Genomic DNA, 21,066 nt, shown 5'->3' with positions numbered 1-21,066 from the left:
CGAGACAGAAAGTCTCCTGGCAAACTCCACCAGAGCTGAACCGCTGAGACACCGGCAGAATCCGTCATCGTGACACGGCCTCCAGGAGAATCCACCTAGATCCCGCGTCTCCGGGGTTACCACAGCAACCACAGCCACCTGGGTACCAGCCGAGGGTCTTCAGCTACAGCGCAACTCACAGTAGGCCGGTCTTAACACTCTGCTCATGACTGGGTTGATGTCGAAATATAGCAATATTTAATCATCAAATCTAATTCGTAGATGTAGTATCATTAGCTGTATAGCCATAGTGTATAGCCATAACATATTCTCTCCCACCATTGCCAACTCATCACACAGCTCATTCCATTATTATTTTGATCTTTATGATTATTACACCTTGCATTTACTCTGTAGATAGTAGTTTAGTTAATAAACTCCTTTATTTACACCCAGTTGTTGTCCTGTTGTATTCTTTTGATGTAGAGACTGGAGATCCATTGAATCGAGAAGTCATGGCTTCCGATATGAGATTGATAAATTTGGAAATGAAGTAATTCATTGTTGTCCTCCCAGAGGACTGGTGCCCCATTTCAATGAGAGTAAACTCTAAATTATGGCATTAACGCTACAACTAGGGCTGTCCCAAACGATTATTTTTTAAACGATTAATCTAGCGATTATTTTTTCAATTATTCGACTAATCTAACGATTTTTTTTTTATTAACCTAACAGTAATTTTATTGCAATTATTTTCCAGTTAGTCATTTAATATAACAATTTGCCCCGTCCAACATCTTGACTTGCTGCACCAGGGTGTTTCCTCTTTATGTGCTCGTGCATGACTGTCGTGCTAGAGTAATATGCCAGATGCACTTTGCAGAGTCTGCAGACTACCGCACTGTTGGTGTCAAGATTAAAGTATTCCCAAACTTTGGAGGACCGTGTGCGAGCCTTTTTTGCCGCGTGTTGCTCCACAAGCTCCGTCGTACTGCTGGTAGACGCCGCCGTGTTGTTCAAATAGATTACACAGACGCAAATCATTCACATAGTCAATGACTTCAATTACGTCACCGCGTTGTCCCAGTCGGTGCGCTGTGCTTGTATCCGGGTAAACCAAAGACGATGGATATAAACGGTCCCATTAGATAGTTCCGGTTTTGTTCTATGAACATTTACCCTGTGTGGTTTTACACGACGCGTCGACACTAAAATTCCACGTCGAATTATTTTTATAATCGACAACGTCAATTACGTCAGATAATCGTCCCAGCCCTAGCTACAACACACAGTTCATACAACACAGCCATGTACAAAGACCGTATCGAGGTTTTCCTGTGGATATATATTGTGTGGGACAGATGACATGAGAAGCTGATGTAAAGCAGGATGGCGCAGGCACATATTTGGTGTCAGATTCAAATCTGCAGGATGAGGATGACTGGTCAAGAATGTAACCTTACCTTTGAAGAAGACAAACTTGCCCTCACTGTTCTCGTAGACGGCGTCTATCTTGGGTGGCAGGCCCCTCCAGAAAACACTGATGAGCATGGGGTATCCCGGCATGACCGAGTTATCTCTCACCCGCCAAAACCAGTGATCCTGGAAGAGAACAGAGGACACTGTGAGGAAACAGAGTTGGCTTTAGTTGAGTAAATGGACTTAGTTACTAAAAAACTACCGGGTATGTTTTATAAATGTATATATCTGATAAAGAGCTTTTCTATGGGAAGCACCCAGGTCTGTCCCCCAGTGGATGAGACACAGGGACATGGTGTGTGAGTTCATACATGTACAGTCTGTGTGTTAATGCCACAGTAGGAGAGCAGACATTAGTTTGTGTAAATGTTTCTTATGTTAAGAGTTTTAATTAGTTCAGAGTTCCTTGACACCAACCAATACACACCGCCCTGAACCTGTAGAAATATATAATGAACTCTGCATACTGTAGCAGAGCAGGCAGTGGATTATAACATCTGATACCAGTGAATTCAGGCCAACTTTTCCTTTGTGGCTCCTACAACAAAAGCTGCTGGCAATGAGCAGCTCCGGCAGCTGCTTTGACAGGCGTGATTCCTTTAAGATCTACATATACTATCTCAGGTTGCCTGGACTTTTGCTACGCAATGTAGGTCTATAAGAACATATATGCTGGGAAAAGTGATCACTAGGAGCTTTAGGAGATGCCAAGAGTCTCTGATTTCTTTTTTTTTTTGGGGGGGGGGGCAAGTGAGAGGTGTGTCTTTTTGATGTTGGATGAAACTTGATGACAGAGAGAGCCGGGAGGAGACCCAGCTGTGAAAGCCATTAGGACTCCACGAGATGACCCACCCTTCGGCAATGAATGGCCAATTTTGCCTCGTGAACGCACTGAAAAAGCCTGACCTCGTGGCAAGGGACAAAGAGCCAGATAGAGAGAGAGACAACACATCATCACACCCTGCCTCATTCACAGTGAAAGCTAAATAAACAGCCCATTTATCTAACACTCCAACACTGCTCTCCTCCTCTCTCTCTGTCTAATCCAATTGTTTCTCTGGGACTCTCCCCTCTCCCTGGACTCTTCCTCCTCTTTCTTTTCATTTCCCCTCGTCTCTCATTCCAATTCTTCCTCTCCCTCGCTCCCTCCATACCTACTGCCTCCATAGATTTCAACTGTTCAGCATTTTCTTCTGCACACAGCCCAGCCCAATAATTGAAAACAGATCAAACTGTGAAATCTGAACCATTTGAATCCTTTTGACTTCATAAAAGAGAAAATGTTCTTTCTCCAGCCCTACTGTCCCACTCCCATTCTGAAAATAAAGCTCAGGCGAACAGACTTCACTTCAAGAACATTTCAGCCACCACTTTACAACTGCAGAAACGTCTAGTATAATCATGACAGGTTTGCTCTTAGCAGAAACTGGAAATATTAAACCTCAAGTTGTTCATGTTCTCTGCTATGAGAGAATGGCCAGTGTAGGGTTTGTCATGCATACAATCTCGTGGTGTATGATAATGCATTCAGAACAGTAAGGCTAAATTACCATACTCCCTCTGCAGGAATGTGGCCGGCACCAACAAACTGTCTCTACGAATAAGTTGTTGTTAGGGAAAGCTGATGAAGCAGGACATAAACTGCAGAAACTGCCCTGCCAATGACTTAACTGTTGTGAGCTCAGATTTAATACTGTACAACACATCACTGCCTGAAAAAGGCCTGCTGAGTTGATATAAGGTAACCATTTAATATTTCACTAATATTTACATGAACAGGTATTTGGACATAGATCCAGAGATGAGAATATTACTTCCTGGTTGCTCTATTTTAAGATTATTGAAAAAGATAACTGACAAAACCCATTATACAAATATGAAGGCCAAAATACGACCACAAAGAGAGACAAAACATGTTGTGTCTCTTTTAGTCTGGAGGGCTTGCTCCTGTGTAGGAGGGATGGGGAGTCTTTGTCCCTTAATCCTTCTCTGATATTTTGTTACCAATAATTTGTTTGCACAGGTCAGTAGGTTCTTACAATTCCTACAAGAGAAATTTGCTGACATGGAAATGAATAAGACATAAAATGAGGTCCATCAGAAAAAGCATGAAAAAAGATATCATACTTTATTCTTTGTGTTTTCATTGTTTGTCAGAAGAAAAATAAAAAACTAACCAAACAAGAGAATAAAAACTGGTGCGTTTTGTTTATCAGGGTCAGGCCCAACTGTAAAACTGAGGTTAAACCTAAAACCTTGTCATCAGCAGCATTCAGGTCAGCCCTGTATGAGCCTCTGCTGCTGCTGTGTGTGTGTTTGTGTGTATGTGAGGAGGACACACAGTGGTGTTAGGATGGCCGTTCTGTCGACCTCTCACTCGGTTAATGTGATGTACACACTCAACATGACTGAGAGCAGACTACAGGTGTAAATAATTCAGAGCCTGAAGCCAGAGATCAGTGTTGAACAGTGTCCCTTTTCCACTGAGGGAAGTAACTGCAGATGATGTGTTTGAATTTTAGCATGTGTACAGTTGTGTATTTGTGTGTTTTTGCACAGGCTGAAGGCTGCCACATAGACTGGAGCGAAACATGAACATAACTGCCCTGGTTGTAAATAACGAGGTACAACCTTGAAATGCAGCCACAACAGTCATAAACAGTGGTTCAACTTTTCAACCTGCAGCTCTTTCTTTCCGTTACTGTTCATTCTAATATGGCAGCTTTAAAGTTCACCCATGTGGCTAAATGTTCCATTCCAACAGATATCAGCAAAGCAGAGAGCAACATGCAGGTAGCTGGATCAGACGTGTATGCTTCTTTGATGTGATGAGGTTTACACTTCAATTCACTCACAATACAATTAAAGGATCAATGACAATAATGTGAAATTGCACGTGCCTTATTCATCTTTGTCCCTTTTCTGCCACTCCTTTGATTTAATATGTACAAAAAACAACCATATATGCAGCAAAGTGCAAGTAATATTTATTGAAACTATGACATCTTCTAAATAAAAGAGAGAGAGAGAGAATTAAAATGAGAAACAAATCTATACAAACTGCAGTCACTGCTGTATATGCAAACTCATCCAGTGCAGGGTCAACAAGGACTCTGTGTAACCGAACATGTGGACAATCAGTTCACTTCATGTTGTCTGTCAGCACAGCAGTCTTGTGATATCACCTGTCCAGCTCCCATTCCATTTCAGCCAGTTTAAAGACCTCTGCAACATTAGCTGGCCTGTGCCATTTAACAGAGGGTGAGTGTGCAGGACGTGGTCAGACATCTCCCAGGTCCCCACATAATGTCTGTTCACTGATACAGCTCTGAGGACAGTGTTAAGTCCACCTGTCCAAGCTTCCAACAACACAAGGATGTGTTTTTCTTTATGGTACTTGGTATTTCAGCTCCAGCACTTTGACCAACTTTCTAAAGCCCTTTCTTTTATGGAAAATGGCTTATAGGTCAGCCGCAGTGGAATTTCCAGTTTCTTCAGTTAACTCACACACTGGTTTATGTAGTAGTAACTCATTTCAGCCGGCTCTTTGCTCCTTTTTTTTTCTCTGTGTCCTATTCCTTTGTCAGGTCTTGGCAGTGGTTGAGATGAGTGCTCATGTTGGTTGTGTTGTATGAAGATATTTTAAGTGAAAAACAACTGAGCACCATTGACAGTGGAATTGGTAGTTGTATAAAATAGTAACACGTGTATCAGTAAATTTGAGGTCACAGGGAAAAGATGCTCTAGGAGTTGCACACTTGTAGATTTTTTCTCTCCCACAAACACAACACAACAGTTACACCTTCTCAAATTATGCATTGCAAGTGCACAAACCCTGTTTTACAAATCACAAATTAAGAAACTCATACGCTCACATTTTTGCTACAGTTGCTGCAGTGAATGTGGTGCAAAACACATTCACACCCGTATCAAATAATGTGAAGGCATGGAAAAAATTTGCACATCAGCAAATCAGTATGTGTATTCATGCAATGAGAGTTGCACATCTGTAAAATATTTTCTGACAAATAATTTTTATAATAATAATTTTATATTAAAAGTATATCATAATATTAATATAATTTATTATCGTTAAAAATATATTATATATTTTTTTCTTGGATATTTTTTATTGCACAAACCCAAGTCAATAATTACAAGTACTTGAATATTCAGCATGATTTTTGCACCAAATGTCTGTGAAATGTGGAGCAAAAGTGATTTGTACCTGTGGCACCTCAAGCCACGCCCACCTCTTACGTAGAGGCTGTATTGGCTGCTGGATCAACGTCGCCGCCATGTGATTTCACATTAGGTGCGTTCGACCTAAAGTTTGACTTTATGTGGCGCGCCGCAGCGCTGGCTTTGGAAATTTTGTCCGACTTACGCCGGCGCTGCGCAGCGTCACCGTGTTACATGACGTGAAAACCTCGCGGGAGCAAGGCGCCTTCAGTTTTCCCAGTCTTACAATACATTTGCAGTTGCTCTCCACCGGCTTCACCGACTGAACCACCTCTGTGACGACAGCAATTTATTCTTATTGGTTGAAGGATTCACTGACACAAATGTTCTACGTTTTTATCCTAAGAACTTCAGATCCTCCTTTACAGAGGTGAACTGAGTACACAGCTCCATTACTTTAATCAGATCATAGATCCTCCTGGTCAAATATTCCTCCAATACAGGTGAAAGTTCTTCAGTTAAGTTTTTACTTCAGTTAAAGCACTGGAGAACTTGATTTTAAAATACTTGAGTGTTCAAAAGTAAATTTTTTATGTCAACATATTTGTATTTTTCCACATTTAGGATGACCCTGAAACAACTTACTGACTGACTGACTGTAGAATCTGGTGAATATATATATGATACAAAGACTGTAGACATGGACAAACAACTGAATCAACCAAAGGAGCCATTGTTTTCATATTATTTTTAGTCAGCGAGTCAGTCATTCAGTCTCTGGTGAAGAATCTTCAGCCTTATCTTTATCTAACGTCGCCATCATTAGGACACTGACAGGTTACATATGAGTGACAGTGAGTTGGCTCTGTTTTTTTCCTGTGGTGGACACAGTGTATGGTCTGTCACATTTTCCATAATAGAAGAAAGTTCATTCAACTAACTGAAAGCTGCTTCAAAGTAAGAGTCCTTCATAGTATGTGGAGTGAAAAGTAGCCTACAATAATTGTCTTAAGCTTATTGGACTGAAAGTCAGGAGTTTCCAAAAAGAATACTAGTCATGTAAAAATACTTGAAAAAATATACTTAAGTACTAATTTTGTATGTCAAAAGTGTAATGTAAACTTGTGTCTGGTCTGAACATGCTTAAGAACAACAACTGTTTGGGGGGGTAAACAGTGTGAATAGATTTTGCAAAACAGTCATGTCACATATTGTCACATATTGAGGGTAACACTCATAATTTTGAAATTAAGAAACAAAGCAGCTCTTCAGTTTTCCACAGTGGGTTGTGTGAACAAACTGCTGCTGTGACAGGTGACCTCACGCTACGGGAAGTTGACTGTTGTCCGACATGACAGCAGTCGTTTGATACTCCGCCCCTGAAGTCACTGGCAGCTCATGTTGACCGTCAAGTCAGGCGCAGTCAGCTGGAGTCAAACTCGAGCGCACCTATTATTTGATATGATATATTGTTTTTCACCACATTAACTGCAGCAGCTGTAACAAATCTGTGAGCGTTTCAGTTTCTTAATTTTGTGATTCGTAAAACAGGATTTGTGCACCTGCAATGAAGAACTTGAAAAGGTGTAACTGTTTGTGGGAGAATAAAAATGGACAAGTGTGCAACTCTTAGAGCCTTTTTTCTCTGTGACCTAAAGCTCTCTGCATAGAGTGGACTGTGAGTGTGGAGTAGGTGAGGAAAAACATGTATGATTGACTATAGAAGGCTGATGACTTCTGTTATCGCAATGGCAAAAATCAAAAACTAGCTGCACAAATCACATCAGGAGACCAAGCGATATGTTTCATGATGTTTTTGTATTGTGATACATCAAATCTTGTTACATTTTCCCAGCTACCAACAAAACATTCTAAAAAAATGCTCCTGTACTTGAGCCTCCAATACAGCTGGATGAAATGCCTCTGCACAGCATAAAAAAAAAATATATATATATTAAAGAAGACAACTAAAAACTGTGATTGATTATCTGCAATTCACTGACTGAAAAAAATATATATAATTGGAAATTACAACAATACATAACAAGAAAAGATTGAAATTGAAGATGTGGACCAGAGTCGAGATGAAAGCTGTGACCACCACAGAGTGAAAAAACTCTGTGCCTGATGTACAGGACCCTCACTGGCTCAGAGGAAAACAGGAGCTTATGTCTAAAGGAACAGTTTAACATTATGGGAAGGTCTTTCTGAGAGTTAGATAAGAGGATCGATACCTCAGTAAATATGAAGCCAGCCAGGAGACTGAAGCAGCTCACCTGGTTTTATACTTCTGTTTGTGCATAGATTATGAGAAACTATATGGAACATATTGGTTAGTAAAATCTAAAGATGCAGGTGGACGGATTTTTTTTTTTTTTCTTTGGACAGAGCCAGGCTTTATATGCTAAGCTAAGATGATCACCTCCTGGCTGTGGCTTTCAGACATGAGAATACTGATCTTTTCATCTAACATCATTCATCCTGTCTGTCTGTCTGTCTGTCTGTCTGTCTGTGTGTGTGGGACATTTAAGAACTGCTTTAGCTATCCTGAATGAAAAGATGATTTCTTGTGTTCACATTCTTGACATCCTTAAACCAAAGTTACCAACATGCAAAACAAATACAACCTTACACTCGACTTAAAGCCTTAAACTGGTGCCATTAAGTTTGCTCTCAGACACCCAGTCCTCTCTGGAGGAAGGAAGGAAGGAACAGAGGCACTAAGGAGGGTAGACAGCTCACTGCTCCCTTAACCACTGTGTTCTCATTAAGGGTTGTTGAATTCAAAGTGTGGCTCTGACACCAAGTGGTTGATCCTGAACGGCAAGGGACCCTCCAGCGTCCCAGAGTCCCCTGCTCTAAATATGTCCATATCATGGAAGAAATTGTCTCTCAATGAGTGAATTTAGGACTGCTGGAGAGGAGGAGAAAGGAAACTCAAATTCAGACTTGAAAACATCCCATAACAAACCTACAGCTCATGTCTCACACTCTACATCCATATGTTACTGCACTCAAAGCCTGATGGGAAATGAGTGGCTTCTTGGCAATTTGCTGTCTGGTCATTGAAAACAGTTTATGTACACATGCATATACAGTATGACGGTGTATTCTACAGCTCCAGTGAGCAAACATGGTTCCTGGGTTCACAGAAAGTTGAACCTCAAGTGACTGCAATCATAAAAGCAGTAGCTGTGTAGTTTTACTGGGATATTTACTGGTGCTACTGGATCTACACAACTGAACACAGTTGTCTGTGAATCTTAACTGACCCTCTGTCACCTCACTGGAGAGAAAAACGATCAGCTGTAAAACTACCATCTTAACAAGTGTGACTCCCAGCCTGCCTTTGTAGATTAACTGGCCTCAGCGTTGTGGGAACAATACTGAACTTAATATTACCGAGCTTGTGTTTTAGGTTATCACACCAACATCTGTGGTGTTTCTGTTCAGAAAATGTCCAGCTGTGATGTTTGATGTCATTTGTACTTAACATAGTTAGAGTAGTTTGAATAATTTAACACAGAGAAACATCTTTTAACCTTTTAGCTCTTTTATTGGTGTCATCACTGAAGTTAAAGGGGACTTGAATTGATTTCGAAGTTCAGTTTAAACATCATGAAGAGTATTAGTGCAGCTGTACAATGTTTTCTGTTGCTTTCCCCAGTTTGGTACAATAACCCTGATGATGTCATCAACAAAAAGGCTGTGTTGCACAAAGAGAGTCTGATGAAAAGATGCTATATAAGTGTTTTGCAGTTATATAGCATAGGGAAACATAGGATCCAGTGTTTTTGAAGTTTGACTGAAAAACACTGATTTTATTCTTTTTTATTAATCTGTCTCTTGTGTGAGCCCCAAATTAATGGACGTTGTTAATGTGTTAACTGACACTGATCATGATAACCAGAAGTAGAAACACTGAAACATCTTGAAAACGATAACCTCCGTCTCTGCAGGGCAACACAAGATCCCTGGTTTCACCATTTTCTGTTGTCAGAAACATGAAGACACAGGGGTTGTCCTGGTGCAATCATTAATGTTACTAACTCCAATTAAGAAAAAGCTGTGAGAGTCTTGCACATGAAGAATTTTTGCTGAAATATACTGGCATCCTGGATGTTGCAAATAAAGCAGTAGATTGAGAAAAAAATGCCCCATTTACATGCAAATGGTTGTAGAGGCAAGCTGAGGGCTGCTGCAAACATACAACTGGACCTGAGCATGATATTCTTCTCTTTGCTTTATTTTCCCTTTTTATAATCTGACTAATGTTGACGATGTAAATCTTTGGTTCCTGTACTGGACCTGTTCTCACTTAGCCAAACAAACCTCAGACAGGTCCAACAAACCTGGCCTTAGTGCTCCCAGTGTATTCGCTTTACTCCAAAGCCCCCGCCTTTACATTGCGGGACCACCTGTGGACCTCAGGGGCTGTGAGACTGCTAAGATGTCTGCTATAATGACTTGGCACAGACTGCGCTTGACTCTTCCAAAACAATCAAGTTGGGATGGTGAGTATAGCCAAGCTGGGCAGGCCAAATGGACCTACAGCACAAAGTAACCAGGCAGACAATCAATCCAACCATCAAGCAAAGAAGAAATCAGCTTTATGAATGACAGTAAGAAGAGAAAAAAATTCAACTCAAACTGAAACAAGAAGAAGCGCAAGCTGTAAATCATTCTGTCAGCCATGAATTTAAACAGTCCTCACAATCACACGTAGACCTTGGCGTGACCAGAGCGAAATAAATCAAGCTCCGCAGTAATACAAACATCACTAATTATGATTTCAGATCAGCTGTCTTACAGTTGGGCAGCTTCATTCACCAGAAGAGAGAAACGCACCAACATGATACCTCAGACTTCCTGAAGAAAACTGGCACAGCTCTCACTGTGAGTCAAGAAATATTAGGACCACCTGCTCCTCAAGTGAAATTCACCGACTCAGTGAATCCAAGTCAAACCTGTGATCCCTTATTGATTTCACTTCACTGACCACACTTGATTCACCGGCTGAAATGTGGATTATGCTGAAGGCGGAGCAAATCATCACAAGTCCTAATGTTACTGGTGGTCCTAATGATGTGAACTCAGTAGATTTACATCTGCACTTACATGTGTTCTGTAACAAATCATGCCTCTGCTCCATCAATCTACACCTTAGGAAAAATGTGAGGCCAATGGAGACAAACATTTATCAAAGATTTGAAAATGATGGAGCCAAAGCCAGCTCCACATCAGCACTGAGCAATTACAGGTCAGAGACTCTACCCTTCAGTTTTCTTTTTTTGCATTCATATTGGTATTTTTTATTATTTGCCCTTTTTCATGGCTCCTAATGTCAGTAAAGTGATCAGATTTTGGGAAACATGCTTGAATTACAAACCAAAACAATTCCCTCAGAATAAACCTTTCAAAGAGACAGTTATCTGGTGGTCTTTGGCTTTGGATAGATTTGATTTTAATCAATAAAATAGGTTAGAGGTAAACAACATCAAACTGATGTTTGATTAGGTCTGACAAACAAAGGTTTAGGGACTGGCACGCTCAGACAGAAATCATTTTTTAAAAAGTAGTGCAAGACATTTCAATGGTGCACTGAAACATGCACATTTAATATCAAAACCCACTGATACAATAGATCCGTTGTAGTGTCTGACTGTCCTGGTCTCCTTCACTTCCTGAACTCTTAAAAAGGTTGGCTGCTGGCTGAATGTCCTTTTTGTCTCATCACTACCTCTGAGCTCTGCAGAAGAAATCTCATGATCCTCATCAGTCCATCACAGCAGGCTGCTGCCCTGGGACTAGAGAGGAGGGACAGGAGCTACTGCAGACACATTGTGTATTTAGACCATCATAACATGCAGGTACTATTTCCCCCACAAAACTGACAGTGTGAATTCTGAGTCTAATTTTAGTTAAATACCTCCATGGTAGCAGCTCTGCTTCCAAGCCAGATTTAGTTTTTCAAGTCTAACGAACACAGTGGTCGGGGGGGGGGCAGAGAAGATAGAAAGGGTTTTTCCCTCAGCTCCACAAGCCACTTATTTAACCAATGAACACTATCTATTTATATCCCCAGAAAAATACAGTCACACTCACATAAGGCATCAGAGGCACTCTTTCTGTGGAGAACACAGGACAGCTTTGTGTTGCCCTAAGGTTTTTCTGTGTTCCTTACTGCATGTTGCCAAGGTCTTGTGCTCACAAGCTCAGACCAAGGATAAAGATGCATTAAGGGACATGTGTGCTTTTGCTCTGAACGTTATGAAAACCAGGCAACCCTGCACTGTGCATGGTGTGGTGTTCCTCCTTATTATAAAACATAGTTTGTCCAAATTCTTTCTACATCAGCCTCAAGTAACCCGGAACAAGCTCCTTTTAGACATAATAGCTTCTTTAATTATGCAATAAAATACACAGCTGCTACTTTTAGTATAATAGAGCAGAGTTAACCATATTCCTACGAGCTACAACCACAGTGTGAAACTGTTCTCCACTAAAAAGTCCAGACAACTTTTTTACTGAGGTGCACAAAACTTTAAAATGAAATGCAACCAAAATAATTTACATTACATCCAAGTAAGCTTTTTCCATACTGTGTACGTACTGTATCAAACATGAAGCAGATTAGCAGAAAAGCTCCCACCCTCTGTATATTTAGGTAATTCTCCAAACTCTGAAGAAATCCATACACCCATTCAACTACTATCACTCAAAGCGCTCTCTCTACACAGTTTCCAAACGTACAGGGCATTTGCACTGGTCTCAATCAAGGGAGGAGACGTTCTTTTGTTGTATTAATCAGTCGATTAAATTCTACAGCCACAAATCTCTTCAGGTATATCTTTTTGGTCTGGAATATATGATGAAACTATTCATCCAACAAGGTCTCAAGTTGTAAAAGACTGCAAAGACTGATTGCTGTGTTCTCACAGTGCTAAGAGATCCAGGAAAATGCCCCCAGGTTTGTTCTGAATCACAGACTCTTCTCTCACCTTGAAGACGAACATCTCTCTCCTCAGTATGGCCAGGGTGTTGAAGCCTCCATCACAGATGTTGGGTTTAGCGTTGGGGTGGGATGGTCTGTCCCCTGGGGGCAGCCTCGGAGGTCGCGTCTGCCTGTCTGGTTTACGGGGATCTGAAGGAGGATGGGAGCGAGGAGGGGGTGCTGTCGGCAAAGGCTTAGTGGGCTGGGGAATCTTATCAGGAGGCCCTGGAGGAGGTAAGATAGAAACATCTCACTGTTTGTGATACATGCATCAGAACTTCCACACCTGACAAAGAACTGTCAACACATAGCAACACATGCAGATCAATGCATGTGAAAGATACTAAATGTGCATCTGATGAATTCACAAGTCTTAAGGCTCCCTCAGCAGCTGGTTACTCAGTTTTTGTCTTTTTACAGCAGAGCCATTACATGTATTAGCCAGGCTTGCAATATATTGTCCTTAATTCAGACTACTTACAAATACCATCACTGTGCATGTGAGCTATGCTAAACATGGTTTAGGACAGCTCTTACATAAAAAAAAAGTTTAATACACTAAAAAATGTTTTACATTTTCTGTTTGTATGTCCATATTTCATCACAGATTAGATATCAGACACAAAATCCAGATTAAAAGCAAAATGTCAAACTATTTCTTCATATGAAGCAACATCATATGGGGCAAAGTTGTTGTGCTGTAAAAATGCATACAACCACTTTCTTTGTTACTGTGCTGATTACAGCCAACCAGCTACATGAGCTTGCAAGGTAGACAAATGTTGAAGCCAAGTTTAATTAACAAAGAGTTGCAGAATAAGGAAAACGGAAAGAAGTCATAAGAGACAAAGGAGAAGATAGAAAAACAAGATCAGGCCAAGCAATAACTAGCATCTGACTCTGCCAAGTTGAGAGATGCAGCTCAGAAAATTTGAGGAGTAGGAATAATAAAAAATTAAAAAAACGTAAAAATGTATATACTGTAGCGATAAAAATAAAATGATCTCCCATGTGGAAATATGGACATTGGTGTTATTTAACATTCATGAATTACATGATAGAAGGACAGAGCAAGGAGAGAGGGAGAGGCTGTGCGAGTGTGTGGGTTGTGTGCGTGAATAATTTAGCACGTGATGACACATGATTAACACACTGTGTAACTGTGAAAACCAGGGTATGAGTTGCAATGTGTTGATTGGGGCCAACAGATGCAGGAATAGTTGACTGCAATATGAAAGATGCAAATCTGACAAGCAACAACCCCCACCACACCCCACCCCTCTCCACCCTCCCAGTCATGAAACGTATCAATGAGTAACAGTGGCATGTACAATTAATGACCTTGAAAGCTACTGTAAACATTGAGGAGATTTGACAAATGATTTAAAAGCCAGTGAATGAAGGCTAGCCACCAGGCATTTCACAAATCTAACAAAAAGATAAACCATCAAACTAGTTCACCAAGCGGCTGACGACCCCCCCCCGCCAGAAAACAGCGATCAGAGGGTCTACATGAGAGTGAATTAAATCCCCTGAAATTCATCCTGGATTAGTGCAGCTAAAGCACTCTGCAGTTATGTGGACAGACATGCAGATGTGTGCACATGCTCACACACACAAAGACACACACACTCACACAACAACAATATGGTAAACCCATGACAAGAAATCAAGGCATTACTAACTTTGGGTTTTTCTGTCTTACTGTAATTTTAGCATTTGACATTTCATTTTTCCCAGGGAAATGGAGATCTTCATGTCAACCAGTGGAGCAGCTCAATGTGAACTGCTATTCATACGTGGATATCCAGTTATCCAGATTATAATGCTGATGATTTGACATGAGTCTGGATTGTTTACTTCTTTGAAGCTGGTTTAAAATCCACCTGGAGCTGTTGTCAGAGCAACAAGTCCTTTAACCTAAACCTGCAACTCTGACACTGTAGGAAAAATAAATACACAGTGAGCGTTTTTGGTTTGTTCATTTTTTACACTGTGTGTTCACAAAATGTTTCCTCATTATGTTGATTTTAAAAAAGTACTTTGGAAGATTTTACATTCCTAAAAAGTTATTCAGTCCACCAGTTTTACACATCAATTTTTGTTTGCTCCTCACAAGTTATACTACACATCCAACAAACCCTTTTACGGTGTAAATTAACTGAGTTGCATGATGGGATATCTAGGTAGATATTATCCAGTGTTTTTGGAGGTTTACCCAAACTGAGTTGTTAGAGTCGATGTCCCAAACTCTGCTGCTTCTTTTTGGCTGGACCCACAGCGTCTGATCTGTAACTGACTGACTGACTGACTCAGGAATAGAGCTGAGTGATCATAGTTCCACCATTGGTCAGCCGAAAGCCACATGACTAATTTGGAGTTTCTCCATCAACTATTGCCCTGTCAAAATAGATTGGTGCAAACAGGTTCTATTTGGGTGTGTTTACAGCCTGCAATGTTGACAATTTAGGGAATTTGTCGCTAGACTTAGAGACTTGTTTTCAAAAAAGCACCTTGCAACAAATCTAGCAACTTTTTGGAGAAACCTTGGCTGCTTAGAAGAGAGTCGTCAGTCTCTTGCTGTATCTACTCTGTACAATGAGTATGAGCGATGGAATGAGAAAGATATTCTGTTGCTTATAACTTTTTCAAGTAAATATAGGTGAAATCACTGCACAAATTTTTCCTTTAATTTATGTCTATGCTGATTTTGTCAGACAACGTCACAGTTATAAAGTCAGGATTTTAGCAGCAGAGCAGCAGCTTGGAAATGGCTTTGAAGTTAACATGTAGTCTCTATGGGTTGGTTTCAGTCAGTATTTCACACTTGTTCTGTTGTCTGACAACAGAAACAGAAATAAAACATGTAAATGGGAACAGCTTCATTGTGAATTCAGCTGTATCAGAATATTGTATATGTGAGCAGAGAGGAGAGAAGTAAGCAGATAAAGAGCTGAAACCAGCTGATACTAGGCTGAATGCAAATATGACACAATGACATCAGTTGTTTACAGTGGTTCCACAAAAGTTTTCAATTATGCGCACATTGACCATACGTCCAGCCATATACTAGGATTTGACCTAGTGTTGTTTGTCTCCTGCAGGCCTCCCAGCTTTTATTACTATGATTACTCGTTTAAGATCCTCAAACAAACTATATCTAGTTGTTTTCTCCTCTTTGCTTGCTATACAATATGTTGTGTGAAAGCCAGAAGATTTATTTTTATTAATTGCATAACCTTTGGTGCATTTAAAGGCTCAGGGTGAGCTTCGGTGCAATAATGACTGTTTGATGTGAATGGCTTCATGCTGATTTTCACTTCACTCTGACATCATCATGCACAGTAATGTGTTTTTGCTGCTTATGTAAACAGGAAGTGGGATATTCTCTTCAAAGGGTGGGAAGTCATTAAGTTCAAAGCTCAGGAAATTAAAAGAAAAGGGAAGTGAAAGAAAAATAATTTACAGACTATTTGTCCACTTCTTTATGTCTGTATATTTATATTTCTCTTTATCTGTAACTGCTTGCAGGCTGCTGAATTTTATGAAGATATATCCAGTTAACCTGTTATTTTTTTCATATTGATGTAAAAGGAAAACAAATAATGATGAAAAAACAGCACAGCTACATGTCCAGAACTTGTTCACCGTTCCTTGCCAGACCCTTTTCTTCCCCACAATTAACCACATGAAATCAAATTCAGCATCTCCTACACCACTCTTCACTTCATTCTCTACCTTTATGGAAGAACCTTTTTACACCTTTCCTATTCTGAACTCACCTTCCCACCTTCTAATTCATCTAAACTGTGCAACTCCCACCTTGGTCCCTGTTTAGTTTCCACATTCATCATCTCTGTTGCCACGAGGAAGTGAAGGAAGCTAACAGAGCTTGAAGTGTGAGGAGTTATTTCCGGCTCTCCTGCTTCCTGCAGTAACAGTTCCATTCATTTTCCCATAGAAACACATTTAGTGACTCAGAGTCTGGATTAACATGAAACTCTCCTACCCCAGTCATCAGCACAAAGGATTAATGACTGCAGTACAAAGTATCTGCTTCATTGATAGAAAGCTGGAGCTACAAGCTTGTGGACATAAAAAGAAAAATCAAAGAAGAGTTCAACTATAGCCCTGTCTGGACTGGGTTTAAATCTGAGTACTTTAAATAAAAAATAAAAAATGAAATGTGGGCAGAGACTGTGGAAAACACTTCCCTGTCTGAGCGAGGAGCTGCCATCACTTGTCCTGTCCTTCAACTCTGGGAGGAGGGAGGGGCAGCAGCAGAGAGGAGGGAAACACAAGAGGGATGAGGAGAGATTTGATCGTTTGCCCAGGTCTGTCACTCCCAGAGGGACGTGTCCTGACCATGTAAGCATATGGCAGATTCTTGTGTGAGTGTTTGCTAGTGTGCTAGTGTGTGGGTCTCAGCCATTCATGTGACAGACCAGCAGAGTCGGACTGGCTTACAGCACCGACAGCAATAAGGGACACCACTGTCACTTACCACCAAGTTCTTTCCCTAGTTATATAATTCCTTATAAACTGAGGTTAGGGCGACAGACTGAAAATTTAAATAATAAATATAAACATGATTGGTCCCTTCACAACAAACCAACCACAGTGGAACGATTCATCAAACATCACAAGTCTTTGTCTAACACCCCAAACTACTAATTCAGCTATAGGGGTGTAAAAAGAAAATGAGGCTTGTCTCCGAATCTGTTCCTGTCAAACTGAATTTCACACTTGTGACAAACCTGGCCCAGAGCTGTATCAGCTTTATGAAAAGACAAAGCACTACAATTAGCGTCTGTCAATGAGGAATGTGTGGGCTATGTGCTCTGATGAGGAAGCTCTGGCCTATGTGATCTAAATGTGGGTCTTAATGTTAGATCCATGATCCATCTGGTTATCAAATGGATCAACTGCTGGAAACCAGTTATGATGGCTGGGCCAGGTCTCACTAGGCAAAATCAGTTAATTGGAGTCAGTGGTTTTGCTTATGGAGGTGAATCATTTTTTTTATATTTTTGCTTCATGTTCAGCTGTGGTTTGACCTGCAAATTGTTCCTGTTGACCCCCTGAAAACATGCCTAACTGTTCTGACTTTCGAGGGAGCGTAGAACTAAAATGTCACTGCTCCAAACCGAGACATTGGACAACAGGAGTCAATGGTACAAATACTTTCTTGAACCGACTGTGTTGACTTACTGCTCTGTTAGGAAAAAATATCTTAAATATCCTATTATCTTGTTAATGATCAAGCTAAGAAGCATATTAACTGTCAGTTAGCATGTCCAAAATCACTCATTCACTACTCCCTAGATAATACACACTCTCTTATTTTGTGTCATCACTAAAATCACGCAAGCTTCGCACTAAGAATTAGTTACTAGGGACACCCTAAAACAATGGGAGAGGATATGAAGTAAAGAGTGTAATTTCAGACACAGCCCCTGTGACTCACTAGTGCCAGCATGTTAGCGGTTACCTCACCAGCTACAGTAGATCACCAACTGGCCCTGCGAGTGGGCACTATGTCTCCAGCCCACATGGACAAATTAACCTGTAGAACTTTTTGGTGTAACTGTGCCAGCACTCCAATTAAATACAGCACGCAAACATCTTACTCATGTCATTTCCACCGACAGTCACAGCAAGCGATAACGATGTCTGTGATTGATTAGATGTCAGCTGGGACATCCTGGTATGTGTCTCAAAGATTACACACGTGGAATCATCAGGTCCTTCCAGTGCGTTAGAAATATAGATTACTCTGGCAAAGACCTTGACTAGACAAATTTTTACACTGCTCTGTGCATTTGAATAAAGCCAGGAGGCCATACCATAAATCTTCTGGATGCCCAGCAGGTCGTCCATGGGAAGTTTAAAGTTGTCAGTGTCCATGTACTGGTAGAATGGAGCCATGATGGCCGTGGGATCGTTGGAGTGCTCGAGGCCCAGAGCGTGGCCGAGCTCGTGGACTGCCACCAGAAACAAATCGTTACCTAGAAACAGATAGAAAGAAAAGAAAGAGCAGTTCTGTCAGTGCTGTGCTCAACAGGAAATTTATCTACAGCATTTAATGTCACTCACAAGCGTAAGTTCTGGATGATTTAAATAAACATCAGCCTTTCTGTGAAAAGTTTCAGCTTAGCTCATGTTGAGACAATAAAATTGTCCATGTACAGCATGCATCCAATGTGTGTATGAGCATGGATAATCCTTCACTTATGCACCTAATGAGTGGATTATGGAGAAAGTCACAGCCACTGGTGGGAGATATTCCACAGAAACAGGAAAACACACACACACACACACACACACACACACACGGCAGCTGAGAGCCAAGCCCCACCCCACCCCAACCCAGCTTTATTAGCCTGAGATATTTGGGCTTTAAAGGCACCCACTCAAGATTCTCAACTTACATCACCAGCAACCAAAACAACAACAGAAATCACTCCTCCTCAACCTCTGCTTTGATGTTCCTCCAAGATGTTGAATCAGACCCATAAAAGAATCTCATCATCATTGTTGAGAAACACATGGGTATACAATTAGGGTTAGAGTGCTATGTCTCGTGTTGTTGATAATAGCACACTGGATGTCCGTGGGAAACTGTTAACCTGATTCCAGTGAGCCTTCTAATGCCTCAAAATGTCATTGCCTCACTTCATTGCAGGAGAACTTTTTACACCCTGTCATAAATAAAAAGCTATGGCAAACAGTGAACCCAGTTTTTTGGCATTACAAATAAGCAAGCATAAAGACAGTAAAAGCACTGAGAAAAACTTGGATTTTTCAGTTGGAGTTTAGAATTGTGCTGATCAAAGGCTAAAAATGGATCTAAAATTTTGCATTTCGAAGTTTCAAGGTCCCTCACTGCCATCTCTCTTCAGTTTTACGTTTCCCTGTTGTTCTTATCACAGTGAGAGACTCGACAGGAATGAAAAAGAGCATCACTTATTCATTGCGATTCCTACTAAAGGGAAGCACTTATCTGCTGCAAATCTGTCACATGAATAACGCATCAGCAGATACAGATGGTGATTCAGATCCCTTCTTAGCAGGTACAGTACAAGAATTTACAGACCAGGCTACCACAGAGAAATGGCCTAATTGGGACCTTGTGAAGGATATTTGACTGTATAAATGTCAGTGAGTCTTTACAGGGTTGATGTAAAGTCCTCCACTGCATGGGTGTAAAAACACAGACAGACAGATTGCATTAATAACCAGGGTTTTGTGGAAAAAGCTTCATGTTTCAGCCAAATTCTTCCAATGAAAACAGGCAGCTTGTAAAAGTTGGGAGAAATACAGAAACATGAGGCAAAATTTATGCAAGCTTGTAATATTGAACAAGTGTCTGGAGATAGAGTTTATAACAAATAAAGAGAGGCAGAGAAAAGAAAGGAGTTAAAGAGGAGAGAGGAACAGGTCTGTGATTTAGGAACCACTTGTGGAGAAAACAAGGTCACACTCAACACTTCTTCAAGCTGTTTCCTGTGACGGCAGTGGAAGCAAAAGTGCTTGACAATGTTTATAACATCGAAATATCATATTCAAATAAAATGTAATGCAATAAATAGTGCACTTACTGGCTACAAATGTGTAAATGTATGTGATATGGCAAATGTAAACATGTACTGTGTATTATATATAAAATATGCACACTTACATGGGCATGCATTTTATAAAAATGTGTGAAATTATGAAATCTACCTAATTGTAATCTCCAAGTTCTTTATTTTACGAAAAATGCAGCACAAGTACATGAGAGCTGAACCGGTCCAGGTCCTGGTACAGATGCTCTGGTCACATCAGCTGTATGAGTAAAAGAAAGAATTGTCTCTGACTTTTTCCATCCCTCAATCTTGAGTCAGCCTTTCTGCTGCCTCCAGGGGCCATTTGAGGTCAGTGTTGTCACTTTGTCTCGGTTGCTGTGGTAGACGGGGACGTCCTCTCGGCCCCTGGGCCATAAACAAAGCTGAGGCAGTGTGCACTGTCTGGCTAATTATCAGCTGGAAGGTATACAGAATGTACACAGGAGATGGTGAAGATTGGAAGGAGAGGGGGAGGGTAGGAGGCAGACAGCGAGACAAAGAGGTAATATAAGGGAATAGTGTACAGGAGGAGGAAAGAGGAGAGACGAAGGCGAGACACAAAGTTATAAGAGGGAGAGAAAGATGAGTGGGAGACAGAGAATCGAAAGTGTGGGTAAATACAGAGATAAGAGAAGGTGAGGTGAAGTGAGGAGAAAGGGCGTTTGGAGCGATAGCTGCATGAGGAAAAGTGGAATAAGTACAGGATGATAAAGAGAAGGGGAAAAACTGAGGCGAGGAAAACGATAAGACTCAGGACTATTTGTTATCTTGTAACATGTTCAAATGTACTTGCAATCACGAAAGATGGAGATGATTAATTATACA

The 21,066-nt window shown here is 40.8% G+C and overlaps 1 protein-coding gene across 2 annotated transcripts in view; it reads right to left on the bottom strand.

The window, feature by feature from the left end:
• mmp16a (matrix metallopeptidase 16a (membrane-inserted)) overlaps positions 1–21,066 on the bottom strand; it is an 80,301-nt gene that overhangs the window by 13,684 nt on the left and 45,551 nt on the right. For both annotated transcript variants that reach the window (XM_023398034.2, XM_023398035.2), the window contains 3 exons: positions 18,481–18,642; positions 12,642–12,859; positions 1,443–1,581 (listed from right to left, as the gene is read on the bottom strand). In XM_023398034.2, the coding sequence (XP_023253802.1) occupies positions 1,443–1,581; positions 12,642–12,859; positions 18,481–18,642 (519 nt within the window). The remainder of the gene's footprint in view (positions 1–1,442; positions 1,582–12,641; positions 12,860–18,480; positions 18,643–21,066) is intronic.

The sequence above is a fragment of the Seriola lalandi genome, unplaced genomic scaffold, assembly GCF_002814215.2.
Source record: "Seriola lalandi dorsalis isolate HSWRI2012SDOR001 ecotype SW California unplaced genomic scaffold, Sedor1 jcf7180002054972, whole genome shotgun sequence".
Classification (NCBI taxonomy): Eukaryota; Metazoa; Chordata; class Actinopteri; order Carangiformes; family Carangidae; genus Seriola; species Seriola lalandi.
This window is presented reverse-complemented; position numbering and strand designations above follow the sequence as displayed.